The sequence below is a fragment of the Telopea speciosissima genome, chromosome 2 (assembly GCF_018873765.1).
Source record: "Telopea speciosissima isolate NSW1024214 ecotype Mountain lineage chromosome 2, Tspe_v1, whole genome shotgun sequence".
Taxonomy (NCBI): Eukaryota; Viridiplantae; Streptophyta; class Magnoliopsida; order Proteales; family Proteaceae; genus Telopea; species Telopea speciosissima.
Genome location: NC_057917.1, coordinates 69,897,540 through 69,915,382, shown reverse-complemented (window position 1 = coordinate 69,915,382; position 17,843 = coordinate 69,897,540). Strand labels below are relative to the sequence as shown.

The 17,843-nt window shown below is 38.1% G+C and overlaps 1 protein-coding gene across 1 annotated transcript in view; it reads right to left on the bottom strand.

The window, feature by feature from the left end:
- The window catches only part of LOC122652957 (probable serine/threonine-protein kinase DDB_G0291350), a 28,089-nt gene extending 17,348 nt beyond the window's left edge, over window positions 1-10,741 (bottom strand). The window contains exons 1-2 of the mRNA XM_043846842.1: window positions 10,489-10,741; window positions 8,977-9,119 (exon numbers count right to left, since the gene is read on the bottom strand). Coding sequence (XP_043702777.1) covers window positions 8,977-9,119; window positions 10,489-10,696 — 351 coding nt within the window. The 5' untranslated portion in view covers window positions 10,697-10,741. The remainder of the gene's footprint in view (window positions 1-8,976; window positions 9,120-10,488) is intronic.
- Window positions 10,742-17,843: the final 7,102 nt, after the last annotated feature.

Below are 17,843 nucleotides of genomic sequence, written 5' to 3'. Positions count from 1 at the left end.
GAGAAGATATGAAGCAAAATAGTAATCTGATATTAGTTCAGAAAAAAAGGGGTACCAGTGGACTAGAAAGAAGAAGAAACAATGAGAAGAAAAGAGCAAGAGAACAGCAAGAAATAGGAGTATGAAAGGAAGGTTCACACATGAGAATGGGAAGAGATTTAGTGCAGAACGAGAAAGAAAGAAAAGTAATAGTCAATCCAACCACCAGCTCTTCACAGCAGCGTAAAGAGAAAAAAAAAATCCGATCTATCTAATCCCATCGTGGATTACAACTTACAAACAAATATATAAAGAGAAAAAAAAATTGCTAAAAAACCTCTAAAACTGAAAATAGATTTCCAAGCTAACTTGGACTCTCACTCTTAAGTAACTAAAAAAGGGATAATAATAAAAACTGACACAAACCACAAGTTAAATCAAAATTATACATAAAAGGGAGAGAAACTAAAAACCCCTTGTCATCGATCCTGCATCATTTAAACTTGTAAAAAACAGTACAAATTTATTTAAAATGTACATTGGACTGTTATGCCTTGAGCAGATGGGATTTCCAATGCAAGGATAGAAGAAAGAAGACGTCGGCTAATTTCGGAAATTGAAAAGAAGGCAGTCTAAGTAAACCCAATCATATTATTACCATAAGGATTTTGCACAAAAGTTTGGCCAAAGTACTTCGTGAATCACAGCAGAAGTTCTTTGGTCAAGAATTACGATGGCTTTACCGAGCATCAGCTCCATTTTGGAGGTATTCTTGTTGATTCCCACAGCCAATGCCTGAATGGATAAAATAAGAGAAGTGGCATCCGAAGCTTTTTCAAGATTGACATGGTTACGATTGGAGGGCTTCTCCAACTTGTGTCATCTTCATGTGGGATCTAAAGAAGATGACACAATTCTGCTCAATATATTGTTACTGAGAAATGAATTGAGATAGACAGAAAGACTTGGTTTAAAAGGACATCAGCAGAAGCTAAGTTTAAAAGGCACAAGCTGCAGCTTAAATCAAGTGCACCAAAATCAAAATCATATTTAACTGAAAGAAGTAAAGCAGGTCCACAGGCAGTATGGATTTACACATAGAGTAATGATGAAGAAGATATGATGAGTCCAAGGAAGCTAGTAGACAACTTGATACAACTTTTACCAAAAAAAAAACTTGATACAACTTGGCATATGGTGGGCCAGAGGTAGGACCAGAAAAAGCTTGCTGCAGATTCTGAGTTTGCATTGTCGATGTAGTATTATCATTGTTGGAATATGGGTATTCGTGTGACATGGGTTGACCCATGATATTTGGTCAACCCATGGGGTGTTTTTCTTATTCTAGTTATTATTTTCTATTCCTAGTTCTATTCTGATTATTATTACAGTCAGTTAGTTAGAGTTAGAGTTTTATTTGTAATTGGTTTATGCTTGAACTTCTATTATAAATAAATCGTGGAGGGCTACCACATTGGTAAGCCATTCAATTATTTCTTCATGGAATCAGAGCAGAAAATCGATACCTGAGAGATAAAACCCACATTCCAAAAATCGATCTCCCTCTTTGAGATTGATTTTTTCCCTCATCCATCTTCTCCCTTCAAGATCGATCTCTCCTAGATCGATTAACTCACTTATTCTAAACCCACCAAGACCCTTCTTCTCTCTTCTCTTCTCAAGTCTCCACTGTTTCATGGGGGCGGTACTTTGAGGTGATCTAATAATGATCTAGTACCTGCCCTAAATCTTACCTCCTTTCTTTTACCCTTTTTTTATGATCTCCATACAAAGTGAGATCACTGTTTGAAGTTGAAGACCTGCAGATTTTTTTTCTGTTTGAAGATCTGCAGATTATTTTTTTCTGATTCGAAGACCTGCAGATTTTTTGTTTGAAGACCTGCAGATTATTTCAGTTTGAAGACCTGCAGATTTTTTTCTGTTTGAAGACCTGCAGATTTTTTGTTTGAAGACCTGCAGATTATTTTTCAGCCACTGCAGAAGATTCTGCAATTTTTTTCTGAAGATTCTCGGTTATTGAGGCTCTCGGCATTCCAGGATTTATATTTGGTTTTCATCTTATTTTTTCCTGCACTATCAGATTGGAACCATAAAGGATCCCATCTGCTACACAAAGCCGAGACTTATTTCTTTTGCAGGAATCGATACCTGCACTTTTCATCACATCATATTTATACTTTGGTTTTTTTTGTGATTGATAATCTCATCAATATGCCTGATTCAGATGTATCTACCACCACCACTGGCCAATCTTCTACACAAGGGAATCATCATGATTATCCCTCTTTTCCAGCCAGCCCAGTGAAACTCGATGGCACTAATTATTTACTCTGGTCTACATCAGTCTTTCTTTCCATTGATTCAAGGGGCTATAAGGGATATATATATATATATGGTACCACTGTCAAGCCAAGTGAGGCTGGTTCATTACAAGATAAGTGAAGTTCAAGTAACTCCCTGGTTATGTCCTTTCTTCTCAGTGCTATGACTCTATCCATTGCCCGTGGCTATGTACTACTTGATTCAGACGCCAAAATTTGGAAGGCTGCTAAAGATACTTATTCCCAAGTAGGGAATGATGCACAAGTTTATGATATTCAAAGAAAACTCCATGCAACCAAACAGGGTGAACTTACTTTATCCCAATACTACTCTGAACTCCGTAGTCTGTGGCAAGAGCTTGACTACTATGATAACTTTCAACTTGATTGTCCTTCTGATATTGCTAAATTTCAGCATAGGGAGGATAAATTCAGGGTATATACTTTTTTTACTGGACTTAATGTGGAATATGATCAGCTTCGGTCTCAAGTTTTGAGTCGTTCCCCTTTTCCCAATTTGGAGCAAGCCTACTCTATGATACAGTTGGAAGATACTCGTCGTTCCACCATGTTACCACCTACACAGCCAGAGAGATCAGCTTTAATTACTTCTGGGGGTGGCCCTTCTAATACTGGTACACGTTCCTCGTCTGAGAAGGTTATGTAGTCCTAGATAGGTAGGAGACCTACTAGGAGCCAAACAACAGGATCAAATAAAAAAAAGGGGCTGCTGGTTCGAATGGACAGCACTAGGATTTAGGTCAATTCCTAGGGTTAGGGTTGGATATTGGGAAAGGGGTTTATAGGGTATTAATGGGCAGGTCTAGGGGTCAATATGGTATAAAAAGGTTAGGATTTGGATGAGTTTTGAAATTCTGTAATTTTGGGCAGAATTGAATTTTAGGGTTTTGGGTTTGGGTTTTAATGGAGCAAGGAGATGAAGGGGTTAGAGTGGGAGTTTGGGGCTGAAACTTGGATCGAGTGTCAACAATGATGTAAGGGATGTATGCTGAAAGTTTGGTTTGAAACTGATGGACAGATTTGGAGTTATGGAGGTTTCCTAGTAGAAGTAGGAGAGACGGGTAAAACTGTAATTTCAGACAATCAGCTGGGTGGATGGTGCTGAAATTTGAATCGAGTCTCTCTTAGGGGTTGAGGAAGACTTGATCAAATTTTTAGCAGATTCTAATGGTTAGATTTGGCTGGGCAGAATTCTCACGAAAATCACCTTGTATGTGACCTTCTAGAAGGAAGAAGAATAGTTGCAGAATTTCTTACTTGTTACAGGTCTTCAATGGCAACAACTTTGAAGATGAACAATGGGGTCTCTCGATCTTCACAATGCAAGGAGATAAGTAGTAGCCCTCCCGATCTTCACGATGCAAGGAGTCGATTGGAGATCCACCAATCCCTTCAACCTTGATATTACTCACAAGGCAACCTTGATATTACTCACAAGGCACACTCACGATGGAGCAAAGGCAGCAACAAAGGCAGCAAGCATAAAGCTAATTTTTATTAATCAAATTCGTATTCAATGCTGGCCTCCCTTACAAACTTATATAGAAGACTCAAAAATAGACTTAGACACTAAAAGGAATGGCCTAACCTTATCCCTAACCTATTAGGCAACTTAAACTCGACTAGGAAACTCAAATAGACTCAAAATAGAGTCCTAATGACTTAAAAACAACTTAAACTACTTAAAATAAAGAAGATTCCCTAGTAGCCAATAGGATATAAGAACCTCTTAGCCAATAGGATCACTTCACTTAAATTAGACCAATTGAACCAATTGGATGCAACCAATTTAAACTGGTTCAATTAAAAACACACAATAAAAACTAAGTATTGGGCTAATCCCGTATGCAACCTATGTACCCCTATTTTAGGCCCAGAAAAGTGGCCTATTACATTAGAAACTCATGGGATCAAAGGCCCAACATGTATGTAACCCAACCCTAGACTTATTTCTAATGAAACAAGCCCTATTTGGGGATGAATCTGCATCAGAAGGAACCTCTTAAATGTTCCCATTGTGGAAAAGAACGACATACTGTGGATTATTGCTGGAAATTGCATGGTCGGCCATCTGACTCATCTGATGGTCGTAGTGGTGGTCGTGGTCGAGGCCGTGGTCGTGGTCGTGGTCGTGGTGGTTGTGGTGGCACACAAGTCTACCTTTCCGAAGCTACTGAAACAGCCCCTACTACCACGCTTTCTGCAGAAGAACTTGCTGTCTTTCGTCGTATGATGACCAACTTTGGGTCTCTCACATCTTCATCTGCATCTACCTCTACCTCGACTGTGGTTCCCTCTTCTGAATCCAACCTTGTTCTCTCCAAACCAGGTATTTCTTTTGCTGGTCATTGTGCTTCGGCATTATCTCATCCTTGGATAATCGATTCCGGAGCCACTGATCACATAACTGGTCAATCTCATTTATTTTTTTGCTATTCTCCTTGTTCTGGCAAATAAAAAATTAAAATAGCCGATGGTTCTCTTTCCTTTGTACCAGGGAAGGGAGCCCTCCATTATTCCCCTTCTTTATCCTTGTCCTCTGTTTTGCATGTCCCTAAGTTAACTTCTAATCTGCTTTCTATCAGTAGTTTGACATCTGATCTCAATTGAGAAGCTATTTTTTATCCTTCACATTGTGTCTTTCAGGACTTGGGGACAGGGAGAACGATTGGAACTGGTAAAATGTGTGGTGGCCTTTATTTGCTTGACGATGATCTTATCTCCAGTACTGCTGCTAAGTCTGGCCAGGCTCTTACTGCTACTTCCGCTGACCATCATTTATCTGAATTGCATCGATGGCATCATCGATTGGGACATCCACCTTTAGGAACATTAGCTAAAAATTTTCCTGCTTTATTTCAGCATTGTAATCCTCACTCTTTATTATGTGAGGCTTGTGTTTTTGCAAAACAAACTCGTTCTATTTATTCTAGTTCAAATAAAAGATGTTCCAAGCCTTTTTCTATGATTCATTCTGATGTCTGGGGTCCCTCACGCACATCCTCTATTTCTGGTTTTAAGTGGTTTGTCACCTTTATTGATTGTCACACACGCACCACTTGGGTTTATTTAATGCGACACAAAAGTGAAGTTTTTTCCTGTTTTAAAGTTTTTTATACCATGATTCAAACTCAGTTTCAAGCCACCATTCAAACTCTCTGGAGCGACAATGGTCGTGAATATTTAGATGGGGCATTTCAATTATTTCTTGCTAATTAAGGTATTATTCATCAAACCAGTTGTGTTTACACTCCACCCCAAAATGGAGTGGCTGAACGCAAAAATAGACATCTTCTTGATGTAACTCACTCTATTATGTTTGAAATGCATGTTCCTTCTCATTTTTGGGGCGAGGCTGTTTTAACAGCTGCTTATCTTATCAATAAAATGCCCTCTCGGGTTCTTGACTATAAATCCCCTCTTGACCTTTTAAAGGGGTCTTCTTCCTATATTATTCCTCCCAAAAATTTTGGGTGTGTTTGTTTTGTTCGAAACCACTATGCCCATGGTAAACTTGACCCTCGCGGTCTCCGCTGCATTTTCATTGGTTATTCTCCCACCCAAAAGGGATATAAATGTTACCATTCTATATCTCGTCGTGTTTCTGTTTCCATGGATGTCGTTTTTCATGAAGCGGTGGCTTTCTTTCCCTCCTCGGCACCTCTTCAGGGGGAGTCTACATCTACTATAGAAGATGTGCCGATTACTATTCCTCCTCTACATGAACCTATTGATGACTATCATGTACCTTTAGATGATAATGTCCAGGGAGAGCAGCGTACAGCCAGAGAAAGACTTTAATCAGCAGTATTATCGAAAGCAAAAAGGGCAACGACAGCCCACCACTGCAGTATTACCACACCAAGAGTTGTCCTCTGAACCAGGACCGAATGACACTTTCTCTGGTAATATTTCTGATCCTTTAGATTTTGCTCCTTTGGATCCTTCTACTATTATTTCCGATCCATCACTTGACCTACCCATTGCTCTTAGGAAGGGGAAAAGGTCTTGTACGCAATATCCAATCTCACAGGTTGTTTCGTATAAGTCTTTATCTCCCTCATTTCATGCATTTGTTTCCTCTTTATCTTCTGTTTCCAGACCACAGACTTGGCAGGAGGCATTTGCAGATACTAGGTGGAAAGAGGCCATGGTTGAAGAAATGCAAGCTCTTAAGAAGAGTGGTACATGGGACCTTGTCACACTTCCACCACAAAAGAAGATTGTTGGCTGCAAGTGGGTCTTTGTAATTAAACAAAAAGCTGATGGAACTGTTGACCGTTTTAAAGCAAGGTTGGTTGCTCGCGGATTTACTCAGACATATGGGATAGATTATTTGGAGACTTTTGCGTCTGTTGCCAAAATGAACACTATCAGGGTAATTCTCTCTTGCGCAGTGAACTTAGGATGGAGTCTACAGCAGCTTGATGTTAAAAATGCCTTCCTCCATGGTGAATTAGAGGAGGAAGTATATATGGATGTTCCTCCTGGGTTCTCATCTGCTGCAACTCACGGCAAGGTTTGCAAACTTAAGCGGGCTTTGTATGGTCTGAAACAGTCACCACGTGCATGGTTTGGTCACTTTCAGACGGCGATGTTGACATTTGGTTATAAACAAAGCAACGCAGATCACACCTTATTCATCAAGACATCGGGCAGCATTATTACTCTCCTCATAGTATATGTCAATGATATAGTCGTAACTAAAAATAACCCTGCTGAAATTTCGAAGTTGAAGACTTATTTGGCCAAGGAATTTGAGATCAAGGATCTAGGCATACTTCGCTATTTTCTGGGGATTGAAGTGGCCCATTCTTCTCAAGGGCTATTCTTATCTCAACGAAAGTATACTCTAGATCTTCTTTCCGAAACTGGCATGTTAGGCTGTTCTCCTATGGATACTCCCATTAAGACAAATGCTCGTTTCCGAGACATTGATGGAGAACCAGTGGACGGGAGATATCAGAGGTTAGTCGGGCAATTAATGTATTTATCTCACACTCGGCCTGACATTGCCTATGCTGTGAGTCTTATCAGTCAATTTATGCATGATCCCCGATCTAATCATCTAGAGGCAGTACTCAGGATTTTGAGATACTTGAAGTCAGCCCCTGGTAAAGGAGTGCTATTATCCCGTCATGATCATCTACAGATTGAAGCCTACACTGACTCAAACTGGGCTGGTTCTCATGATCGAAAATCCACCACAGGTTACTGTACATTTGTGGATGGAAATTGTGTTACATGGCGCAGCAAGAAGCAAACAGTGGTGGCCCGTTCCAGTGCAGAGGCTGAATTTAGAGCTATGGCTCTTGGTATTTGTGAGCTATTGTGGCTCAAAACCTTATTACAAGATTTGAGAATTCCTATTACTCTGCCTATGCGACTCTACTGCGACAGTAAATCAGCAATAAGTATTGCCCATAATCCAGTGCAGCATGATAGGACGAAACACATTGAAATTGATCGTCATTTTATCAAGGAGAATCTGGATAATGGGACTGTTTGTGTTCCTTATGTGCAATCTGGAGAACAGTTGGCTGATGTGTTCACCAAAGGATTAAGTGGAAAAGTTTTTCAACCTCTAGTGTGCAAGTTGGGTATGACTGATATCTATGCACCAACTTGAGGGGGAGTGTTGAAATATGGGTATTCGTGTGACCCATGGGTCGACCCATGGGGTGTTTTTCTTATTCTAGTTATTATTTTCTATTCCTAGTTCTATTCTGATTATTATTACAGTCAGTTAGTTAGAGTTAGAGTTTTATTTGTAATTGGTTTATGCTTGAACTTCTATTATAAATAAATCGTGGAGGGCTACCACATTGGTAAGCCATTCAATTATTTCTTCAATCATCTTATTCTCCAGAACAAATATTTAAACTTTGATCACATGGTAAGCATAAACGGGAATGGGAATTCTGGGTCAGTCCATCCTAAGCTTGGCAACAAAGCAAGGACACATTCACTTGTGACTGACACAGATAAGGGTTGTCTTGTTCACCCCTTGTTATGTACATCTCAATGAGGTTGCGCAACCCTGTAAGGCTGTAATCCTAATGTTTAACATAGACAGGGTGGGTAGCTGGAAGGATTCCACATCTCCTCCTGTGGCAAAAGTTAACAACAGCTACACCCATTTGTCAGTTTCTGTGCATGTCAATCAATGTTCGTGCATTAACATTGTTTGAAACCCTTTTTTTTGTGAAGTATACAAAATGAAGAATGTATTTGTACATGTTTATGTGAGAGAGAGATTGATGGAGTGATATATTGCCCAAAAATAAAACTAATATACATATTGCATTACAAAATAACATAATTATAGTTGAATCAAAGGTGAATACATACAGAACGAAAATGGGTGTATGTGTGTGTATGCATGAAGTTTTGCCTCCAATTTCCGATGGTCCTATCATGTTTCCATAGTTTTCATAATCTTTACAAATATGGACATCCATAAACTTCCATGGATACCAAAGTCTGGACCAAGACAAAGTTAATAACACTCCTCATTTGAAAGGAGAAGATTCATCAATCCAGTTAGAAGCAATTATGTATAGAAATATAAAACCAAACTGATGCATGTATATAAATCACTTAAGGACGAAAATTTTACCCAAAAAAAAATTACCTTAACTGCAATTATAGCATGATCAAGAAGTGGAAGAAGATTGGGATGGTTGAAAAGAGATGAGACATTAATCTCCTCCCTCACCAACTCTAACTGCTCATTGCTTTGAATTAAGACCTTTTTCATTGCATATGTACCATCATCTGCACCAACATAGAAGGTTAGTTAGAACTTGAGCTCCTCGTTCAACTGTTTGACGTATTGGATCACAATCATAACTCAGCATCCTTGGCACTGTTCTCCGAACCAAGAAAAACAAGTAGGATAATAAATAAAATATAACGAGACCAATTCATTTACAAATTATTAATGCATTTCCTTTGGTTTTTTTTTTAAAGGAAAGATTATACTATATTATATAAAATTAAACACCCCTCCCCCACCCCCAATTAACAAGAATATCTAGGATATCTACAGCCTCTGAGATCCCTCAAAATACAAAACTGGATCTCAGATGGAAAGTCATTGAAAGAGCAAATTCTTCCTACCAAAACCCATGAGCACAGTTGGCCACTTGGCCTGTTGGTTTCTCTGTACAGTAACTTAACAGCACAAGATTCCAGCCTATGAGTAAAACCTCTAATGTGATTGATCATCCACCACAACACCCAAGGGGCATGTTCACAGCCATTGATATGATCTACGACATTCTTGAGTCTAACTAAATACTGATCTTAAGAAATCCCTGTTCAATTGCAGCTTCAAGACCAATAATAATGGCTCGGAGTTCATGAACAATCACAGAAATTGGAGGCACTGCAAACAGGGCTCATCCACCACTGTTTCTTCCTATACATCCATAATTACCACCCCTATCTGAGCTGTAGGATCCATCACAGTTAATGGCAACGTGCTCAAGGAGGGGGTGGCGGCAGGAGCACCAATGGTCTGAAAGGTGCTTAAAAATGCATTTCCTTTCCCCAATAGATAAATAGTTACCCCATCCCAAACCACCCCCTCCCCCAAAAAATATGTAACAGTTGACCACTATCTAATAAATGCAATCATTTAGATCAGGACAGAAATCCAACAAAGACCAAAGAAACAAGTTGCTAAATGCAAAACTGCAGTTCAGATAAAGAATAAAAAATAAACCCATTTCCAATTTATCATTGGAATAACAAGACGGAGAGAAGCACCCGGGATGGGAGGTTGAGATCTTCATATCAGTCACTAGAAGAAGCAGAGAAGTACCTCTTCAGACATCTAAACAACACATTTTTTCAGAATAAAGTTCAATTCAACACTATCATAGTAAAGTGAAACAACGAAGTAAATTTTGAAGAACTACAAAAACTCATTGACGCGAATACCAGAGTGACTCGATTATATGATTCAACATAGTGAATTACATGCAAGATCGCTTTTTCCATATTCTGACGAACAATTCAACATAGTGAATTAAATGAAACAAATCGACTTTATAATCCCCAATGAAATTAACAAGAAACAAATTCCTGAAACACGAAAACAGAACAAAACCCATGAAACTAGTAAGAAGACCGATCCAACCTGAAACGTGAGATGGGTCTTTAATTTTCTTCCCAATGCCACCACCAACAGCCGAGTCGTTTCCAACCTCTTTGACGAGATAGACGTACGCAAACCCACCTTCTCCAAGTTGTCTCAAAATCCTGAAACGGTTCTCATTGATCCAAACATCACCCCCGCCATTAACGGCATCGTACAGAGCATTCAAACCTGAAAACGAGCAACCCATCTTGGATTGCACTTTGCTCCCTCTCCCTCCCTCGGAACCAAACAGATCTTACAACTTCCAAGCTTCCCTCTGAGAGTTTATGCAATTGGGTCGTTGAGAATTTTAATGTTTAGCATAAAGAAAACTTAATTGTAAAATTCTTCAAATAAATCCTGACCGTTGAATTGTAGGCCCCACTCAGTAGGTCTTGCTGTCCTTGTGTCCTGCTCTGAAGTCTAAACGTGATGAGTGAGTTGACCATTCAATTTCAACTCCCCCCGACCCCTCCTATGGGTCTTTGTGTAGTAGTGGCTTTATTGCTTTATGTCACCGGGTCCTCGTAGGTTGTGTTTGGTATGTATTTTTTGAATGAATTCTATATCAATTTTCCACTCTTGGACGATTAAAACAACTATTTTTATCATTCTAAAATGTATTTTAAGAATGCATACCAAACGTTGTCTTAATGTAGGCATGTCACCGAAAAACATACTAGAACAGAACAAAATACGCCATTGCTTCATTAGTCTGAGACTTGAGAATTGGACCCTGACATCATAGCCAATCGAGATCTTATTCTACGAGAATCGAAAAGATATGAGGAAACCCACGCCTTCAAAGCATACAATAATGAATGGTATCCTGAGATAACATGTGATGCTATTTTTATAGATTTGGAGGTTCTATCGAATCGTCAAATCATTCCATGGAGTATAAGACAATTTGTTGAAAATAATCGAAGGGCAAGAGATTTTTGTCTAGTCGTATAATAAGGGGGCACAATGACCACACTACCCCTGTTTGAACACTCCAGGTGGAGTCCACCCCCTCCACCTTATTACAAGCATTGGGGGAACTGGGCCGGGCAGAAAATTGGAGGAGATAATTTTCCTGGGCTTAGGAGCTTAATTACCTCTATTGGGATGTCACTATTGGCGGTAGAGAATGCCCGACAAAAATTTTGCATCTCTCATCATGGTACATGTAATACAGGTAGAGATGTAAACGGATAGTCGAAAATCCGTATTCGATCCGAGTTCGTATTCGTTTATGAGGATTCGTATTCGAAAATTCACTATCCGGAAACTATCCGAATCCGTCTGAAACTAATCAAATACAAATATGGTAATCTATGTTTTCGATCGATTATTATCCGATTCGTTTAGCTATCCGACGGTATTAAAATATCCGAAATAAAATATTTGTATCCGTCTATCCGATTAAGTTGCCTTCTTGGATTTTGTATTTTATTTATATTTATAACTTAGTAGCTAGTAAGTAGAAAATATGATTGTTTTATATGTATTACTATTTGACTATGATACAATGTTATCATATACCTATTAAAAAAACATATAAAAACAAAACAAAAAGTAGAAATACATAAAATAATATAAATAAGACCACAAAAAAAAAAAAAAAAAAGGAATTAGGAAAGCCAAAAGTCTAGATGGAAAGCCAAAAGTCTCGATGGAAAGCCACAAGTAAAAATGTAAATAAGACAAAAAAAAAAAAAAAAAAGATAGGGAAACCAAAAGTCTCGATGGAAACTTGAAAAGCCAAAAACCTCTTTGAAAATTGAAATCTCGGATTCTCGGTCTCTCAATTCTCAACTCTCAAGACTCTCAAGTATAACCTTAAAGCTCAACGTTCTCTTTGCCTTCCTCCGCTGTGACTACAAATCTACAAACCCTCTCTCTCTAGTTTCATATACATATCGTTTCATGCCTTTCTGTGCACATCTTCGTTGTTACAAGAGACGTCGTTCTGCATGCGCAATCACCACTAGCAACTGTCAAAGGTAAGTCTCTCTCTCTCTCTCTCTCTCTCTCTCTCTCTCTCTCTCTCTCTCTATTGTTTCATATGCATTCTTTTCTTCTTTATAGCATTACCCTTGATGCCATTTCTACCATTCTAATTTCTAGCGAATCCATCTCTTGGATCGTCCTCTGAAGTCTCATAACTCATTGTTCAGGTTGTCGATCTCAAGTTTGTCGGCAACAAATTTACGTGAGTTTCTATCTTTCAGTTTTTTTTTATTTTTTTTTTAACTGTATGAATATGGTTGTATGTTGGATTTGTTATTAGTCTTATCTACAGTATCACCTATTGCTTTATATTTGTTGGGTTGTTCCATATTCGGATACTGCAGGTTTGGTTGGATTTTAGATCAGGCTTTTATGTTTTATTATATTCATGAGTGAAATCTTTAAATTGGACTTTGAAGGAACTTGCAAACAGGATTTAAGAAGAAATAAAGCTCAATAAATAGAAAACATAAGCGGACAATCGGACGGTAATCGGATAGAAACATTCGGATATTTGGTATCCGTTGCTAAGCGAATCGAACCGGATAATATCCGAAATCCGTTTAACAAGTCGAATTCGAATTTGATATTATGTTATTATATTCGGCGGATATTCGGATAGCGGATTAAGCGAATTCGAATTCGGATAGTACCCAATCCGATTCGAATTCGATCCGTTTACATCTCTAAATACAGGTTCAATCAAATACATACAAAAAATGTTAAGGATTACCTCAAAACCCACGAGTGCAAGTTATTCAAAACACTGTGGCACTTGAACTAGCTAGACTCGACACGGGGAACGAAAATCAATGTAGTAGAGACAGTTTTTCTAAATTTCATAGATCCTAACTCTTAAAACCTGAAGAGATATGAAAGAGAATAACTGGAGGAGGAAAGGGAGACACAACCACAATTTTGAGGAATTCCAAAACGCTAGAAACCGTGGGCTAGGGAGCACGGCGGTAATAATTTATTGCAATGCAAGGGAACTCAAAGCCTATTTCATAGGTTTGACTTGTACTCACCAGTTACTTGTCTAACAAGTTCTCATCAAGTCTACATGGACTGCTTCATTAAGTCTGAGTGGTCGAGTGAATTAATGAACAAGCTATAGACAAAACTTTGTGGAGCCTTTGGAACTTGTATCCATAACCGTGAAGTTCAGTCTACGGAACATAGACTTCATTCATAGTGGAACTTTCTCTATTCCGCTATTCCCTTTGGTTTTGAGGCTAACTACGGGGGATAGACTGCAATTCTAGTGAGGTTAGTCCTCTGTTCTAACCCGAATGGAGGTTGGGGAAATGCCAACAAAGTGGTGTTATCCTATAGGGTGTTTCCATTGATGTTGCACTAAATGAGTGTGACTCATTTATAGTATTGAATATTATTTGTCCAAAAATAAACCAATTAATAATAATTATAACAACAGTTGAAAATAAACATGTAAACCTTTGAGTGATAGAAATAATTTCATTTAAGTCCCTCTACTTTAACAACGTTGTATAATAGACTTTCATGTATGAAAAATGCATCATCTTAAATCCTAATCAATCGAAACAGCCAGCACAAAGAATCTTGACCATTGATTAAACACAACAAATAATAAAATATAATTATTTAATAATAATATTTACATTAAATATGTTTGCAAACAATTTACATAGTTGTCATGAATTTCATCCAATTAGTTTGATAACTTCTCTCAGGATAGTAATTTATATATGTGTGTAGTGCTAGTTAGTCATACATGTGATTCATTTGTATTTGATGGACCTAATTAATATGTTTCGCATGTGTTTATAAAATGTTATTCGTACTTCCTATATAGTTTTGTTGAATTTTTTTCCTCTCTTGTTCGCTGTCAGGACAGGACCATGCTGTCCCCTCACATGGGGGCTCAAAATGACGACTTAACCTCGCTCGGGCAGTGTGTTCGAGCAGGGAGTTAGGTCATCATTTCGTGCCCCCATGTGAGGGGACAGCATGGTCCTGTCCAAGCAGCTAACAAAAGAGGATAATTATTCTAGTGTTGTTATGTCATGTTCTATCTTATAGGGCTTTGCAGCTCAGTATAGTAGATTCCTTACATATCAGTAGTGAATGTCAACATAGCTAAGTTGGAGTTTTTGATGAGCGGGCATGATTTTGTTTGGGAATTCATTTTATGTAGAATATGTAAGGGTGTCAAAATCAAATCGAAACCGAAAATCGAGCCGAATTAACCGAACCTAGCCAAATCGAATTAATTCGGTTTGGTTTCGGTTCTGGTATATGGTATTCTAATTGGTTCGGTTCGATTTCGCTTTCATGACAAGATCCGGTTTGAACCAAAACCAAACCGAATAAACCACTTAATCTAAATCCATATATCTTTTACATTTTTTGGTAACCATATCTAACCAAATGACTTTAAATATTCCACTTTCCTATGTTTTCATTGTTTATTTGGTAACTATCCAACGAAATGAAATTTATATGCCACTTTCCATAGGGGAAAATAAAAAACTCAATGAATTTTGTTTGTATTTTTTATAACCATCTAACCTAATGACTTTTCATATTTCACTTTCCAGGTTTTCTCTATTTACCTTTCTTAGTTTCCCTTTTCAACTCTTCAAGTGTGCAACCGAATTAGAATCGTAACCCAAAACCGAATTAGACCCGAATTTAGAAATCAAACTAGAATCATGAGGTTCGGATTCGGTTGGTGGTCCTAGAACCAACTCGATTTTCGATTTGATTCCGGGTCACACTCTCAAATCATGGAACCGAATACCCGAAATCGAACCGTTTGACACCCTTAATATTATGTTATAGAATTGGACCATATGTAATAATTTAATTAGTTTAATTTATAGTGGTCACGAGATTTTGGCTATATGGACATTTAATTGTTGAGGTTCCAGTTATAAATTGATGGGGTTACTTTTTTGTAAGATTTTCATAATAATGGAGTTTTATTGGGAAAAAAAAAATGTCTGAATTTCACGATATGCATTGGGAAGATCAAAATCTCAGGATCTTAATCTTAACGGATTTGGGTTGTGGGTTGTGACAATACATGGCCGAACCTAAGCGCATAGAGGCCCCAAATTTTGAATTGTCAAGGGTTGGTGACTTGGCGACACCTCTGACAATTCCAACACAAGATACTCTTGGCTCTTGGGGTCCAGAAACTGGATAGGTTGCCAAATCAAGTCCATCAGAATTAGTGCAGGCCTTGTTCAGTTGTCCCTAGAAATGGAGTGAGGGAGACCCGACCCAGTTACAACATGTGCATGGATCGTTGGATATGCACTACACTTCCTATTGTGTTATAGGAGAACCTACAGCCTTAACCCATTAAGGCATAGAGGCCCTGACACACTCGAAGTGTTATCTCCATCCAGCCCAAAACCACAGCAGGCCCAGTTAGCTCTATGAAGTTAAAATGGATGTTTGGATGCAAGGTTAAGTATGACCATGAACACCCTTATAGATAGGTTATTGAGGTGGTATTTATAAAAGACCACTTCGTACCAAATTTTTTTTTTATAAAAGACCCCTATAAATGTTTTTCCTTTATTTTGATTGATGATTAATAAATTATTATATTTAATAACCAAATATAGAATGGTTTGAAATTAATGATATAACCATGCGAGATAATGATTACAAAATTTCTTTATTATTTTCTACTCTACCATCTGTTTCTCATGAAATATAAACATATTGAGATAATATATAACCTTATGTAAAATTTGGATTTATAAATACATTAATTAAACAGTATTATCATTTTATATAAAAATATCTACTAGTAGTAGAATAGTCCTTGGCATTCGTTGAAAATATATACCAGCAGCGCAAAGTCAATTGGAATTTCCTACCAAAAAAAAGCAAAGTCAATTGGAATTAGTTGAGGTCAGTTAAAGCACTAATATAGTAATATCGTTATATTTTCTTTATTAATTTTGGGAAAATTTTGAAATTCTCTAATTTTAACTCTATTTACTAAAACTATCTTATGGAAGAAAGAAAGCCACCTCGTCGCACCGGACATGCTGCCTCTGCACCCTAACATAGGGTGTACAAAATGACCGCCACACCCCTTGAAACATTACTACATAAATAGTATTGTGCTACAAATTGATCGGATTGGTTAGATCCTTTTTTTTTTTTTGGTAAAGATTAGTTAGATCATTGGGTGATAGATATACACATGAGGTAGAGAAATAATGAGAATGTGCCATTTAATAGGTAATCTCGGTATATATTAAAAAGGCAGAGACAAAAAGATGAACAATTACTTAATATTCTTAGAATGAAAAAAATTATTTATTGAGAAATACCATCATGCTTCCATGAAAGGTAAATATCTTACCCTGTCGATGCTTCCCGATGCTTTTCATGGAACCCTCTATCATGAGAATTCGGCTCCTCTCCTTGGAGGGCATTGCCCAATGAGTGCCTAATGAGGCATCCGACGGTTGGACTGTGTTGCACACATCTCAATGTGTATCCAATCAAACATCGAGATGTGTGTGGCCCAGCCCAACCATTGGATGCCTCATTGGGCTCTCATTGGATGATGCCCTTCAAGGAGAAGAGCCCAATCCCAGTCATGAAATATTATATAAGAAAGCTTCGATAAACATAGGCCAGGCAATGTTTGGTATGCATTATCGGTCGATTTGGCATGATGATAAAAATAGTTTTTATAGCCCGAGATGCAAAATCAACCTAAAGAACGCATACCAAACACAACCATAGCTTACATACGTAGGGAAGGGACTGAAAGAGATTTCCCCTAAATTCATGCATTGCCAACCGCACTTCCACATCCCTCCCTCATCTTCCTATCCTTCACTCACTCCAATTTCTTGAAGCCAGGCTCCTACTATAATTGCCTTCAGTTATGGGCATCTTTGAGTAATGAGTTACGTATGACTTATGGGCGCTTGCATCTTGTGAGTTATGAGGTTTTTTTTTTGGTAACAGTCAATTTATTTAGAACGGGGGCAAGTATTACACTGGGCATCCTGGTGACAAAGGTCCAGGAGCCAAGGATTAGAATGTGGCCAAATTATTTGGCTTACCCCAGATAAGGCCTTCCTGGCTAGAGAATGAGCGACCATGTTCACATCCCTAGGAATCCAACGGAAAGAAGGTGGGTTATGCATGACTTATGGGTGCCAAGCATCGTACTGACGTGGGCATGGTTCTAAGTATCGGTATCGTATCACATGTATTGGGTATGTACCGGTTTTGCTAGTCATCGATACTAATACCGTATTGGTAACATGGTACGGACAAGGGATAAAATAGTCAAAAAATTTATTTTTTAAAGAAAATTCAAGGGAAATTTTATCTGA